Source organism: Alosa pseudoharengus, unplaced genomic scaffold (genome assembly GCF_046254945.1).
Source record: "Alosa pseudoharengus isolate Yale_2024_CS ecotype anadromous, Long Island Sound unplaced genomic scaffold, YU_APseudo_1.1 YU_APseudo_1.1_scf_8, whole genome shotgun sequence".
Lineage (NCBI taxonomy): Eukaryota > Metazoa > Chordata > Actinopteri > Clupeiformes > Clupeidae > Alosa > Alosa pseudoharengus.
Window position 1 is genome coordinate 1818985 of NW_027468870.1, and position 16475 is coordinate 1835459.

Consider the following 16475-nt stretch of genomic DNA (forward strand, 5'->3'; position numbering starts at 1 on the left):
CACCAAACTGGCACAAGCACCGACTCCGAACCCCAGAGCTGCGCTGGTGGAAAAGTGATCTGAGAGGAGGCTGAGCGGGCTGGTGAAGTGGGCAGCGGTACAACTGTGCCAGTGTCTGTGCCCAGCGGGCACAGCTAACACACTGCAGGGGTAAGACACTGCAGCTGTAAAACTGTGCCAGTGTCTGTGCCCAGCGGGCACAGCTAACACACTGCAGGGGTAAGACACTGCAGCTGTAAAACTGTGCCAGTGTCTGTGCCCAGCGGGCACAGCTAACACACTGCAGGGGTAAGACACTGCAGCTGTAAAACTGTGCCAGTGTCTGTGCCCAGCGGAGTGTAGAATGAGGAGGTAAAGGGTGCCAGGGGGGTGGTGAAGGAGTGGCGCTGACTCAGAGCTTTTTAATCAATCCCTCACTCACCATTATTTATGCCAACTGGCACAAGCACAACGAGCGGCTTCAGCTCTACAGGAAGCCGTAAGTCACGTCACATGCTACTCTACCCAGCTGAAAGGGGTCCCAGTCAAATGGAACAGCACCTCTGGGGCACAGTGGCACAACAACGGCCCAGAAGAGTCACATTCACTGAAAACAGCTGAGTAGCTTCAGTTCTTTACTATGCATTTGAGTTCAATTGTATGACACGTTTGAGTGGTCTTCATACACATGCCAAAGACTTATACACAATCCAAGCTATAGCCAGTGGAAGCCAACCTTACAGAGCAATCATCTTTCCATCTGCCCTCTGACCCTCTCATGTGCCCTCCACCCTTCTATCTACCCCTCTCATCTGCCCTCCACTCCTCTCATCTACCCCTCTGACCCTCTCATCTACCCCTCTGACCCTCTCATCTGCCCTCCACCCCTCTGTCTACCACGTCTCAGCACCTACCTGCTGTTTCAGCACCCTGAGGTATTCGTCCAGCGCTGTCACCAGCTCCAGGATCATGGCACAGGGGACGGCCGAGTCGCTGGCGCCCACGAACACCTTGAGCGAGCCGCTGGGAGAGAGGCGCAGCGCCTTGGTGTCGTAGTGGCAGGCCAGCAGGAGCCTGCGGGGGGCCAGTGGGTCCAGCACGGCCAGGATGTTGGAGAAGTTGATGGGGCCGCGAGGGGTGGCGTGGTTGAACGAGTCAAACTCCACTGTCCAGCCAGCTGACAGTGTGTACAGTCGCGAGGAGATGTGCTGATTGGGCACAAGAAGAAAATAATGGAATTGTATCACAGCGTAGGAATGTGGTGATGCTGTGTCCACATAATCTGAGCGCTATTCTACACACACAGCAGAGCAGTGCAATCAGGAATAAATCCTATCAGCATAACGCAGAGTGAACAGTCCCAGGTGTTCACCTTTGCATACTATGCTACTGCTACACCACAAGGCACAAGCATACTTAGCCCTTAAATAAATGTCTAGTTGTATTTAGCATGCAGGACTGTGGTGACGGTGTGTCCATGACCAGTTTTTCTACAAAGACATAGGCACAACATGCCTGGCATAACTACTATTAACAGAGACCTACTGTTGTACAGTGTACCATGTTAGCAGCATCTAATTAGCTCTTAAACGTGCAGTCTTATTTCGAGTGCTGAGAGGCGAGTGGCTGACCTTACGCACAGCGCGACTCCCCTTGCTACCAGGCTGTCTCTCGATAAGGAGGGGCTGGAGGAACGCATGCCACAACCTCTGGCCGTCCACCTGGGACACAAGCCTACGCACCAGGGCTACCGTGCGCTTCCGAGGTCTGTGAGAAAGCTGAGTGAAGAAAGAGAAAGAGTTATCCTCCTGAACTCTGTGTGTGTAAAGTGCGATATAAGCTAAATAAGTTGCTCATTACTGTTTAAACTAAACAATTACCTATTACATCATAGGTTATTCCTACGCAATACTAAAACAAATCATTATTTTTTTTAAATGGAAAGAGCCTGGTTACATGCAATGCAGAAATTTGCGATAGCCTATTATAGTTAATTACCTTGTCCTTCGTCAGGTCAGGTATGTGGATGAGAACTTGGTCGCTGTCGGTGTCGCTGCTGGAGAGAGAGAAGCCGAGAGCCAAGGCGAGCACCAGCAGACCCCATAGGCAGAAGAACACGGCTCTCACGCGATGGATCCGCGGCTGGTCGCATCGACAGATCGCCTTGCCGAGTCGGAGCGGCACAGCTCGGTACCGCAGCCTCATCCCAGATCAAGGAACGCTAAATTACAACGATTAAATGCTTAGCGAACAAGACATGACGAAATATTACAAGCATACTTTCTGCGTAGTGTACCACCCGAACCGTGAGACCTATTTAGTCTACGGAGCCCACGACAGCCAGCATCCCTGGATACCGTTACATCCTCCCGGTACTTTTGACATTGTATGTCGTCAACACTAATGAATCATAGAGAGCGTTAACGTTAACTGTCACACGTTTTTTCCCTCCTTGACTATTAGCTCTCACGACAAAAACTGACTGCGCAAAAATCCGAGTGATAACTTCACGCCGTGGTTTTGCAGATGAGAAAGCATAGCCTCCTGTCATTCACATTTCTTTAACAGTATCTGATGCATGTCCTACCTTGGAGTTGTCTATTTAGGCGTTTTTGATATTCTGGAGATCATAGTCCTTTTTGAATTGATCCTGTATTGCACTGTCATTCCGGGCAATATGTATATCCTATGTTTCAAAAAATCGGTGCGAGACTGAACCAATCTACGCAGCACTGCTGTGGCTACTTCTCACTGACTGCGATGAATAGGCTCCTCTTGATGGAGGTTACGGGCGGGTGTCCTGTGGCTACTTCTCACTGACTGCGATGGACTAGGCTCCTCTTGATGGAGGTTACGGGCGGGTGTCCTGTGGCTACACTGCACACAGCTCACTGATGGAGCAGCTGTCACTGGTTTCAAAAGTGAAACATTTCATTTGCTCTATTAATTATTTTAATTTGAATGATTATGACAATGTACATAACTAAATACATTTGATTTGGTCGAACAATAACGACCTGCAGTACAAGAAAAACACAACATATTGTTTGATTTGATTGAGATTGAAAAAAGTTAGCCTTTATTCATTTATTATGCATTTAACACAGAGAGATTTTATTTCAGTGTTCCAAAATCGATTAACCCGCTCAAAATAAGATTAAGAATTCTTTCCGCTAAGCAACCATGCAGCAACGCCAGCAACCAATAAGCTTCTTGAACCTCTCCAGTGTCCACTCAGTTTGCAAGAAGAATTTCGAATGCATGCACATGTGTTTTGATTGGTTCTGTCACATTCTGAAATTTCCAGCCTGAACCAATGGTGGTTCGTGGCAACCTAGGCACAAAACTTTTTTCCAGGCAGATTTGTCGACCGAGACTTTAATTTTTTCTATCTGCGACTGGTAAGCAAATAACATTTCTAAATGACAAAGCAAGTCGTCTGTTTCTTCTTAAATAATGTCTAATATTATAAACAACCTGTGGGACCAAGCTTTTTTCGTAGAAGTCGATCTACATCATTTTTCTAGCTAGCAGTCTTTCTAGCTAACGATAGTTTCAGTTAGCTGAAGTCAGTGATAGGATTAGGTTAGCTTATTCTAACTGTCATATTTGAACCTTTTCACGTTAACGTTAAACGTTAGTGGATAATATCAGAAAGTGTCACTACTGAAGTGAAATTTTACTAAACAGAAGAAAGATTTAAAACTGATTATTTGTGACATAATTTAACAGCATTTCCCTAACTTTTCAGCGAGAATTTCAGCAACCAGGATTTTTAAATGGCAAGGACTAACGCTGCCGGGCAAAGGGCCAAGCCTCAAAGGAGAAGAAGGCAGTAAGTAAAAGCTTATATTTCAATTAATGCTGTGTGGCCTATTTGTGTTTAAAAGATACATAGTAAATACAGATTGTGTTTGTGTACCGCCTGTGAACAGTTAGCACACATTCAAAACAAACTTCATGTATGCTAATATTACTCTGTGTAATTCTCAGTGTGGTGCAGCACGCTTGCGGCACAAATTGGAATAACAACCTAAGAGAAATTGCAAGTTTACTTCCCATTTCTGACACGATGCATGGTAGAGGACTCACGAAGGTATAGTACTGTTGTGCAATGACTCTCTGTCCTTCTCAACCTCTGACTGACCTTGTGCTATGTCAAAACTCAACGTTTTAATTCATTGCAGTATTTCTGTATGATGTTTTGTGTATCTGTTCACAGAAAGAAACGCTGGTCCACATGCTGTGGTACTTTGAATTCCTCCAGACACATATAGAGAATCTGCAGGCTCGCCTGCCCCCTGGTTGCCTACCAGTTAATGAAACAGGTCAGTCACCTCTATACACTATGCACTGCTGTGTTGTAACCTACAGTAATGGCCGTTTAAATCTGAAAAGTTGTGTTCAGTGAGTTCGCAAACCATTAAATATTTTTAGTTGACTTAAATGTGTAATGTCTAATCATTCCATTCCGTTATGTGTTAGTAGTAAATCTGTAGTTGCAAGGCCAGTACATGAGAGTTGATTAGTAATGTGTGTCAGATGTGTTAGTAGTAGCCTACATGTGAGTTGTGTTATGTGTTAGTAGTAGCCTACATGTGTAGGTGTGTTATGTGTTAGTAGTAGCCTACATGTGTAGTTGTGTTATGTGTTAGTAGTAGCCTAAGTGTGTAGTTGTGTTATGTGTTAGCAGTAGCCTACGTGTGTAGTTGACTCAGATGTGTAATGTCTAGTTGTGTTATGTGTTAGTAGTAGCCTACATGTGAGTTGTGTTATGTGTTAGTAGTAGCCTACATGTGAATTGTGTTATGTGTTAGTAGTAGCCTAGGTGTGCAGTTGTGTTATGTGTTAGTAGTATCTTACGTGTGAGTTGTGTTATGTGTTAGTAGTAGCCTACATGTGAGTTGTGTTATGTGTTAGTAGTAGCCTACATGTGAGTTGTGTTATGTGTTAGCAGTAGCCTATGTGTGTAGTTGTGTTAGTCGTAGCCTATGTGTGTAGTTGTGTTAGTCGTAGCCTATGTGTGTAGTTGTGTTAGTCGGAGCCTATGTGAGTAGTTGTGTTAGTCGTAGCCTATGTGTGTAGTTGTGTTAGTCGTAGCCTATGTGTGTAGTTGTGTTAGTCGTAGCCTATGTGTGTAGTTGTGTTAGTCGTAGCCTACGTGTGTAGTTGTGTTAGTCGGAGCCTATGTGTGTAGTTGTGTTATGTGTTAGTCGGAGCCTATGTGTGTAGTTGTGAGGCCAGTACAAGTGTAAGTATAGAGATGTAGTTGCAGATGTAAATGTAGTAACGTATGTAGTAGGCCTAGAGGTGTACATTAGCTTTATAGGGGGAGAATCAGTGACATGCATTGTGATAATTAAAACACCTGCTGTTCTCTCTACACCTTGTGATGATATTGTTGACTGTATAGAATCTGAATCGGAGAGTGAGGACAGTATCGTGTCCGAACCTGAATCACCGCCACCTCCTCTTCAGGCCAAACGCAAACGCCAGCGCCTGTGTGCTCGTTCGCAGAGAGGCTCCGAACTCCCCGCAGGTGAGAAACATGTGCACAACCTAACCCTAACCTGCGAACAGCAACACAATTCACAGGGTTCCTACGCAGTATGGAAAACCTGGAAAAGTATGGAAGTTTATTTTAGTAATTTCCAGGTCTGGATAAGTATGAAAAAAAAAACAAGGGTATGGAGAAATATTTGTGTTTCCAGACTATTGCATTTGCAGTACTAATCACTTCACTCAGGTCATAATGAACCATTCCTACTGTTGTGCAGCTTAACTGTCAGTCCCCATCGTCAAGATACAACTATGATACAACTAAGATACAACTAAAAATGACCCAGCTAAATGGACGAATATTAAGTATCATTTTTTAATTCACTTCAGTTGTCCATACCTTTGTTTTCACCGAGTTATCCCAAACCAGAAATGGCCGCAATGTCGAGAATATGGTCAGAAAAATCTACCGAGAAGTTTGGAAATTTGAGTATGGAAAAAGTATGGAATTTTGAAATGCAAAATGTGTAGGAACCCTGAATTCATGATCTTCATACACATAATGCACAGCAACGCATGATCTACTGTACATACAGTCACGTTACAAAGTTAGCACACCCATACTAAAGTTGACCCCTATGTTAAATTCCCATAGAGGCAGGCAGATTTATATTTTTAAAGTCCAGGGTAATATGCATCCTGATAAAGTTCCCTTGGCCTTTGGAATTAAAATAGCCCCACATCATCACATACCCTTCACCATACCTAGATATTGGAATGGTTTCCTTAGGCCATCCTTAAAAATATTTTCGTTTGCCGTAACCCGACCGACCCTGTCAATTTAGAACCGACCCAAATATTTTTTTTTCCCCCCTTTTAGTCCGACCGACTTGCCGGTTGTAAACTTGCGTTAATACCGACCGATTGTTTTTTTTACTCTAAACAACCAATACAAATGCAATAAAATAACATTTATTTTAGTAGGCCCAAGTATTGTGAATATAAATTGCCTACATGCAAACGTGGCTCACTTAAATAAAACCCTGTGGCGTCATCTCTACACCATTGGTTTTACGCATGTCACACTATGGCTTCGTTTCATTCACACAAACTGATTTTACTTGGCACGAAGTTCTGGAAGAACTGTGGCCAGATCTTTTCTCATCCCTTCTCCCCCCCTAGTCTAACGGTGACCGTGTCGGAGTATTGAAATTGGTTGTGGTCTATTTAGCATTTCTCAAAATATGGGTCCGCAACATGGAGACTGCTGTTCCGCGGAGTCGTGGAGTGAAATTTGGCCCGGTGCTTCATTTGATAATTTGCTGCGCAGTTGATCAAGAAACCGCGGATCGACGAAAAAATAAAACAAACGTTTCTGCTATCGATGTCATTAAACATGGAGCCCTACAATTAAGTGGTGGTATGAGCATTCATTCAATGCGCGTCTGCGCGAGAGAAACTGAAACTAATCGATAACGTTGGTATCAAAGCTCCTTCAACCTGTTGGAAGGCTATTTATTTATTTAACGAAACTTAATAGAACAACGTTTTTTGGAACTTCCCTAGAAACAGAGCAGAGACTGTATAATACACTGTATAGCATTGAGTACTGTATAGTCAAATTTCAATATAACGTGGCCAAGAGTTATTGTAGCCTTCTTTCTGGGTACATGTAGATGAGCCCTATGACCCCAAAGTCTGCCATGACCGGGCCTCAGGTCAAAGAAGTTTGAGAAAGGCTGGTCTATATAACCTGCATCAGAATGAGGTTTGCAATGGTGCACCTGAAGGCACAGGTTGAAGACCCAGTCAGTTACGTCACGATATGCACATTTGTGTAAATTCATTCCTACGTAATCACCATGACCAAAATTATACTTTTTTTTAACTTTGAATCTTGAAAAAAAAAATATTGACCTACCTACCGACCCATTTTTTTTTTTTTTTGGCTGTTACTGCAAACAAAAATATTTTTAAGGATGGCCTTAGAGTTAGCCTAATAGCTGGTTTGATTTGCATTGAGAGATGATCTTATGGAAAGTACCCCATGCCGATCCAAGTCTAATAACATTTAATAACATTTACAAATTATTTCTGATTACCATTTCAGTAAAATAGTGTTTCACACACCTCAATTTCCCTCAATATTTTATTTTAATATTTTATGTCCTCAGGGCTTCCCGTCAGTTATAATGACTCATTCTGACTTTTTGTCAGTTAGTACGTTTACGTCATAGACTGTATAGGTTTACATGCACAGTTAGTACGTTTACGTCATAGACTGTATAGGTTTACATGCACAGTTAGTACGTTTACGTCATAGACTGTATAGGTTTACATGCACAGTTAAAGCAAAATGCAACCTAGGCTTTTTGTGTCTTTTTTTGAATATACCCGAGTCAAACTTTTATTTAATTTTCGTTAGCATAATTAGGACGGAAGCGCTACTTTTAAGATTGACAGTATTGTCGTTTTCGGATCAAATGGCCTTTTGAATTAGCCTGGCGGGGCCATCCTATATCATTGACATGTATAGTCTGGCATCGAATCATTCACCTCGCTTAATCCAAGGGGCGGGCAGAGAATTGTCTTTCAAACTGCCTAGGCATGCAATAGGCCAGCGCTACGACCATATCTGTATCCGGTCGGCAAAACGGCAAATACATCCTTCTTCGAAAGGAATGACTTAAGTGCATTGTGTTGATCTACTTTCAAAGAAAAGCACAAGTCCAACTCCTCCAAAGTTGACGCCAACGCCGATTCAAACAACCGCTCTTCGTTTGCCATAGCCACCTTCCTTGTTGTTCACCGTCGCAGGATGTCGTTATCCTGTTAAGCCCGCCTTAAGACTCTAACGAAATAGAGCGCTGTGATTGGCCGTCATCCACGGTGTTAAGCCAATAGAAATTGCTATGGTTCGATACTAGACGTACAAGCTGAGCAAATTAATTTGCCGCCGCTAGGGTGCGTCTAGATTTCTAGGCTACTTTTGAATGGGAGTGGTAGGGGCACTATTATTTCATACTATACTCATACTATATTCTGACTAGAATTGAATATGACAACGTCAGGCTACTGGACCACTGTCATTATCTCTTTTATCTCTATTTACATGACAAAGGGAAAGCCCTTTTGCTGACCCAAGTACGAATGTCTTACTCCGCTACACTAGATGGAGATATGCGCCCAAACACCACAAACTTTCCATATTAGCTTCATTAGCTTACTTGCTCCCGAACTTTGCATCATCAGTGTAACTAGTTAAATAGTTGACATTATTTGTTAAAAATGTTCGTATAGACATTCTGGTTGATGTTAATTCATATTTGAGAGAAGGTGCAACTTATAAGCATGTCATGTTGTGGCATAAGGCTTAGGTAGTTAGCTTGCTAACTGTGGCAGAAATCTCTTGCTCCATGTAGTTTCGTGTTGCAGCCACAGGGTCGCAGCAACAGCATGTAGCCTAGCCTACATGAAAGCTGCTACGCATGAATTCATTCAGAATATTTTGAAGGCGTATCAGCTGGATATTCTGTCTCCTCATTTTGTAGATAAAAATGAAGAGAGATTTTATCTTAGATTTTATTTCATGCAAAACATTTCAGTCTCGTCTTTTTCCGTCAAAAATAATGCATGTTAATATAGTCTTAGTCAGTGTTTCAGGACATTGGTGCAGTCTCGACATTGTCTCGTCTTAAGTCATGGAAAAAAAGGTCGACAAACATATTTCGTCTCGTCTGACGAAATTATCACTAGGAAGGTGCGCAATTCATGATCTTCATACATATAACGTGACAACACAGAAAGTTTAGACGCAGGTAAGTAATGCAGTATCTTCTAATTCAACAGGATCGTGGATCAGCATAAAGAGTGAACTGGACAATGATGAGATAAAAGTAGAGTTTCTGCCGGAGGAAGACGACCAGCCCGCCCCCATGTGGCAGAGTGGGCACAACTGGACAGAGCCGGTGTCAGACGATTCCGACTCCGTGTCGACAAGCTCCCCAGACTCCGTGTGCAGCCTCAGTCTGCTGCAGGCAGGGTCTGTTGTGAATGGAGGTAACACCATCTTTTTTAAATCATTATTCGCATTAATACCTTAATGTGGTTTCGTAACATTAAACATATGATTCTTTTCAGAGAGTGCTCCGATCAAACTATTATGAGTGAATATCGGCCGATAATGATCGGCGCCCGATCGATCGGAGCATCTCTTAAACATATGATTAATACGTTAATGTGGTTTTGTAATGATGAAACATATAATGTGGTTTCGTAATGATTAAACATATGATTAATACGTTAATGTGGTTTCGTAATGATAAAACATATAATGTGGTTTCATAATGATTAAAAATATGTATAATATATGATTCTTTCCTTGTGAAGGACACTGTTCTGCTTGTGATGGACGAACTAGCAGTGAAGATGGAAGTCCTGAGCAGCTTCAGTTCACTCCACCAACAGGGTGGGTGGAACCCATCATATTTTAATAACCTGCAAAGCTAGTCTATCTATTAGCAATCTAGCCAGCTTTTAGTCTGTTAGGTAGTTGCCCTGCTAGATTTAGACAAAAAGATACCTCTTTAAAATTTAAATATTACTGTATATTAATTTGTGGCAGTTTTGAACTACAGTGAATAAATTAAATAGCTTATTTTAGACAGCAAGGTTTACAAATTGGGGATACAAGAGAGATTAGCATGACTGAAATCACTGACTGACTGTGTATGTGCATGTTTGTGTGTCCCGTGAAGGTCAGCACTGATGTCCTTGAGAGAGCACCGGAGTGGCGTGTTTGAGCAGGGTGATGAGGGGGAGTCTATATGCAGTGCAGGCTCCACTCCTCTGATGCCCAAGATGCCGTTGTTCGGGACGGGCCTGACGCTGAACCTCAGCCCCTCACTGCTGACCTCCCCCACACGTGGGGTCTGCCACGAGCTCCTGCCGCAGGGCCAGGAGGACCTTCAGAGTAAGACGCGCGCTAGCGCGCACACAGACGCACACTTAGAGCATTGTAGGGGTGTTACGATTCTCCAAATCCTTGTTTCGATTTCATTTTCGATTTTAAAGTCACGATTCGACTCGATGTTCAATCTTTATTTAATATTACTATTAATGCATTCCTTATGTCGTTTGCTTTTTTTGGCCTTTTCTTGTTCTGTTTCGGGGGGGCTTTTATTTTGAAACCACTATTTATTTTGAAACCATTCCAACCGCGAGGCTGTGAACAGAACAAACATTAAACAGAGATGTGAACATAGTGAAATAAAACAACACAGAATGATAATTTGATTGTTTCAGCAGACTTGGAAGAGACCCAAGGTTAGTGTTCATGGAATATCCACTTATCAATGTGCATTTTATGCCTTATAGTAATTTTAGACTGTAACTAGATCATCTTTTCACTTTCTAAGTTGAGTAAGTTAGTGTTAATTGACGTGAATGAACAACAAAGTACTTCCACACCGGTGATTTTAGAGTAGCAAGACGGGCTTTCATTTCGGTTGGTTGATGTTTTTTCTTTCTAACTGGCTGCCAAAAGTTAGGAGGGTTGACGCCACAGTTTAACACAGTGGTCACCAAACTACGGCCCCCCAAAATATGTCTGTGGTATGTAGCATCCGGCCCGCACGGGAGTACGACATCGTCAAACTAAAACCTCTGTAATTTCCCCCATTCATTCTCTATGGCGAGTCTTAACAGTACACATGTAATACTCTTTTTGTCCACTGGTGGTTGTTTTGGCGCTGTTTCGCGTTTGCCATCGAAAACGAAATGAAATGTACAGGCCTACCTGCAAACAATGTAAGAGGCCTATGCTGACTGCATCAGTGCTCAAAGTATTCTAAAAGTTTATCCATTAATTGTTAATAACTAACTAACGTCTATTCAAGTCATATTTCTGTGACTTTCTGGGATAATTATTTCTATTTTTTATTCACTCGTTCAAATGTTCATACAAAGAGTTCACAAAGTTCTCATAAGGTGAGTGAAAGTTAGAATGGTGGTAATTTCAGACCACTTCAGCACTTCCTAAAATTCTCAGAGTTTGAGAACTTTAAATTATTTGTAGGATATTCATGTGCTGTGTATTCAAAGACACAGAGTTCAGAGTTCACACATTTTTAATAAAATATACTTTTGGGACTCACTGCTAATACTTTTGGGAATGCAAAAGTATTTTTATTAGTAGGCCTATTATTTAATTTGAGCTACATTTTACACTGATATGGCATGATGGCAATATAAACACAGCTAACAATGGTATTAAATTGCAATAGCCTATGATTAAATGTAATGGAATATTCAACTAAGGTAGACTGCTGTTGTTCACAGCACTAAGCTATTTATGGTTACTGATATACGCCGAGTCTCTGGCCCTCTCTTAGAGCCAGGCATAGTGAGCTGGCCCTCTCTTAGAGCCAGGCATAGTGAGCTGATCCTCGGAAGAAAAAGTTTGGGGACCACTGGTTTAACATGTGTGTGAATGTGTGTTTTTGCGCGGTGGTGTGGGGTGTGGCTTACATCATCGATTCTACCTTTGAGTTCTAAGTTCGAGATTGAAATGAAATTTTGATCGATTTTGACTTAAAATCGAAATTGTGACACCCCTAATGGGTTGACAACACAAGGCTGACGCACGAATGTGGCTGAATATGGTATAAGTGATATTTTCCATGTGCTGGTGCTGGTCAGGATGGTGGAGGCACAGGCCATGTGGATAGGACTTTAATAGACACACAGCACTGCTAGGGGGGTATTCATAGAAAAAGGGTTGTGTGATGAAAGGAAATGTAACTAAACAGACATAATTAAAGTTAAGACAAAATATGTGCTTATCTGGTTCAGCATGTAGACTTTAAGTGAGACAAATAATTTTGCACTGATGCTAATTACATTTGTCTTTTTCACAGCTTTGTTTGAGGACGTGTGGGTTAACTCTGAGGCCAATGTCTCCAAAATAGCGAGTCTTCAGTCCAGCCAATCAAATGACTCAGTAAGACCCTTTTTTTTTCTACAAACTGGTAAAATCCAAGTCCATGTTCAAATCCATCACATTATTTTGACACTCGGTTGGTCACGGTGTAGCTTGATGATGGTGCGGTTGCAGGCTCCTGACTGGTCAGGCCGGGTGGGCAGGAAGCGACGCGTGGCTCTGACGTCCTCTCAGAGCGATGAGGACGAGGTGGGCCAGGATGACATCACCTGGACGCCGCAGCTGATGAAGGTGCGCCATCGGAGGAAACCCCGGGCCAAGGTGCCGCCAAAAGCCGTGCCAGACGCCAAGAAGAAGTGCGTCAATGGCTTCATCATGTTCTGCCGCATCAACAGGAAGCTCTACCTGCAGTGAGTTGGGCAAGGGAAGCTAACAAGATGCTCTACCTGCAGTGAGTTGGGCAAGGGAAGCGATCTTTAACAGGATGCTCTACCTACAGTGAGTTGGGCAAGGGAAGCGATCTTTAACAGGATGCTCTACCTGCAGTGAGTTGGGCAAGGGAAGCGATCTTTAACAGGATGCTCTACCTACAGTGAGTTGGGCAAGGGAAGCGATCTTTAACAGGATGCTCTACCTGCAGTGAGTTGGGCAAGGGAAGCGATCTTTAACAGGATGCTCTACCTACAGTGAGTTGGGGAAGGGAAGCGATCTTTAACAGGATGCTCTACCTACAGTGAGTTGGGGAAGGGAAGCTGTCTCTGTGGTTATATGGACAGTCAGTGATGGAGTAGGCTGGTAAATAATGCCTAATATACCTCAAACAATAAATATCACAATCTCACTAAATTCAGTTTGATTAATTATTGATAAGGCAGATGGGGGGTTTACATTGTATTTTGCCAAAAGGTTTTATGGTTCTATGGTTCAATGGGAGATACAGATACACACACTACAGGGAAAGGGAGCGTGGCAGAGAGGGCAAATACATGGGCACAGAATACATGGGCACTTAGAGAGGGCAAATACATGGGCACTTAGAGGGCAAATACATGGGCACTTAGAGAGGGCAAATACATGGGCACTTAGAGGGCAAATACATGGGCACTTAGAGAGGGCAAATACATGGGCACTTAGAGGGCAAATACATGGGCACTTAGAGGGCAAATACATGGGCACAGAGAGGGCAAATAATGTAAATGTAAATCAGGTTTGTAGGCCTATGTTGGTGATAGACGGTCCAAATCAACCAATCAGATAAACGAAGCATTCTTCTAATGCCATCTTTTAACATACAAGTTAGATAAGTAGCTAACGTTAACGTTTTTAAACTTACTATTTGTATGTGACATGAACCTCATCAACGACAATCCCCCACCAAGTTTTCATGGTAGGCTACACGTCTGGAGAAAGCATATTCCTTCTCGTTACGTAACTAAGATTCAGTGCTACCAAACAAAACACAGTCTCACTCCCTACTCGTCAAAGGTCTGACGCATGGTCAAGGGTACTGTAGGCTACAATGGTCGCAATACAGAAATATGTGCGTGTTAGTTTAGTTAGAGATTATTTTTATTATTATTATTATTATTTTACCTTACGTTACCTACACCAAAGCTGAATAAAATTATGCAAGATCAAAGTAACCTAAGGTAGCCTATGGCTCTGATGGTCTGCGATTTTTGTTTTTAGATCATTTCAAACAAATCATTAGTCTAACGTGACGGCATCACCTTTGATGGACATTTATTTCCTTTCGTCTATATTTGACGATGAGGGATTAACATGAATGTCTATCTGACGGACCCCCACGTCGGAAAACAACGCAGAAGGTACACCTTTCTCGTTGGAATTTGACGCCAAGGACCCTTGACCATGCGTCAGACCTTTGACGAGTAGGGAGTGAGATTGGGTTGACCAAACACTAACTGGAATTGGCCGTTGAGGATGTCTGTGTCCTTCATTCCTCCCAGCTACATTGCAGAGACTCCTAGCTTCCTAGCTTCCCCAGGAATACTCAAATATTCGGATAAAACTTCAGCGATATCTATGCTCATCTCATCCGTGGAAGTCGCCATGTTGTTTAGATTGAACAGTAGCTTCTTGTTGCGTCACACCTAAACCCGCCTCAAAACCAACGCTGATTGGACGTTCGTTTGGCAAACTGCTCCAAATTTTCTTTATCGGGGAGATGCCAGACTGATCTGCGAGTGAAAATCTGAAGCTTGCGAGATCAGGATGGTCTCACGAATCTACTAACCAGTAGGCCAGACTGCCCCAGTAGGCCAGACTGCCCCAGTAAGCCACGACTGCCCCAGTAATACATAGACCTTGACAGTCCCGCCCCTCCTCCGAGAGAGCTTAGTTTCCGGAAGTAAGTTTCCCATTCATTTCTCCCATCGACGTCTGGGAAAATCCGTATCTAAAGAACTTTAGACCTTAGGCTAACCAGCTATGGCGTAACTCATAAGCATACAACATATCAACTCTAACATGGGGAAATAAATATTCATGTTTTGTTGATATTGTACAGGTTTAATAGTGACATACAAATGACATAAGAATGTGCTCTTGACATCTTTTCAGATCCCGGCCGGCCACCCCCTCCACTGTGGTCACCAAGGCCCTGGCGAACATCTGGCATCACCTGCCCAAGCAGGAGCGACGCATCTACTGGTCAGTGGCCACTTTGCATCAATCTTATTAACATGGACATGGCAGTTAGTAGTGAGCACATCAATCTTATTAACATGAACATGGCAGTTAGTAGTGAGCACATCAATCTTATTAACATGAACATGGCAGTTAGTAGTGAGCACATCAATCTTATTAACATGAACATGGCAGTTAGTAGTGAGCACATCAATCTTATTAACATGAACATGGCAGTTAGTAGTGAGCACATCAATCTTATTAACATGGACATGGCAGTTAGTAGTGAGCACATCAATCTTATTAACATGAACATGGCAGTTAGTAGTGAGCACATCAATCTTATTAACATGAACATGGCAGTTAGTATTCTAGAGGAAAATGGGGCGGGGGGAATGTCTCTGATTTCGAACAAAGCTTTTTTCAATATCCAATCGCAGAGAGGTGGCAGACCTTGTGAGTAAGCAAGTGTACTGGGTGTTTCATGAAAATACCGCCGACAGTGGACTAACAACCAAAACAATGGCGTTTAGTTTGCCTTTGTAGCCATCTCTGGCTAGCCTTGGCTTAGGCAAATGAGACATAACTTCTGCAGAGGTTTAAAGCAAATGTTTTTACGAACTTCAATTTCTTCAAAAATCGACTCTAAACATGCTTCAATTATGTTTGTATCGGCAGCAATTTCGCACTGGTTTCAGTAGGAACTTTTCCCCATGAACACAACGGAAGTGAGATCAGTGGGCGTCTCTGAAAGTAGCTGTTTTCCGGTTGTGAAGGTTTTGGCCCAGAAGTTTGTTCAGCATGCGAGCTTCTGGGTACCCAGATTAGGTAGTTAGTAGTGAGTGAGCGCATCAACGTTAGTAACATGAACATGGTAGTTAGTAGTGGGAGCCTCGCCAGTCCACCTTGTGAAGCTAGTGCAGCTGAAGCTCTGGTCAGTGTGTGTGACGTCCTTCATGTCATCTGCAGCCTGAAGGCACGTCGCTACAGCTGCCAGGAGAACCGCAACGTGCGTGTGCAGGAGGAGGAGGAGGAGTCGGGCGAGGAGTGCGTGCCGAGTCCACTGCACCTGCTCCTGGCTGACCGACGCCTGTGTGCCGCCGCCAGAGGGGAGCCGGAACCCTGAACATGGCCCATGGTTGCCATGACGAACACACACACAAACACTGGAACTGAACGTGGCCAGCTTTTAGGGCATTTTAGGGAATTCCTGTTGCCATTGTTTTAAATTAACAGCACAGAATTGGCTCGCTGAATTATATTTATTCTCTGACGAAATTGAATTGGACAAGGGCTGTTTCAACTAAATCTGTTTACTTTTTTGTATGAACTCTGTGTTACAGACTTTTTGGTCAACTTCATTCAAAACTTGGTCATTACTATAAAGTACTTTTTGTTTATTTTCATT

The 16475-nt window shown here is 42.9% G+C and overlaps 2 protein-coding genes across 2 annotated transcripts in view; one reads left to right on the plus strand and one right to left on the minus strand.

The window, feature by feature from the left end:
- The window catches only part of qpctlb (glutaminyl-peptide cyclotransferase-like b), an 11914-nt gene extending 9730 nt beyond the window's left edge, over positions 1-2184 (minus strand). The window contains exons 1-3 of the mRNA XM_076274604.1: positions 1978-2184; positions 1611-1757; positions 894-1187 (exon numbers count right to left, since the gene is read on the minus strand). Coding sequence (XP_076130719.1) covers positions 894-1187; positions 1611-1757; positions 1978-2184 — 648 coding nt within the window. The remainder of the gene's footprint in view (positions 1-893; positions 1188-1610; positions 1758-1977) is intronic.
- A 1574-nt stretch (positions 2185-3758) lies between these two features.
- Positions 3759-16193, plus strand: meiosin (meiosis initiator). The gene is made up of 10 exons (XM_076274251.1): positions 3759-3814; positions 3973-4075; positions 4202-4307; positions 5393-5518; positions 9328-9520; positions 10236-10450; positions 12396-12478; positions 12593-12828; positions 15002-15091; positions 16037-16193. Exons 1-10 carry the CDS (start codon positions 3759-3761, stop codon positions 16191-16193), a joined length of 1365 nt encoding a protein of 454 aa, XP_076130366.1.
- Positions 16194-16475: the final 282 nt, after the last annotated feature.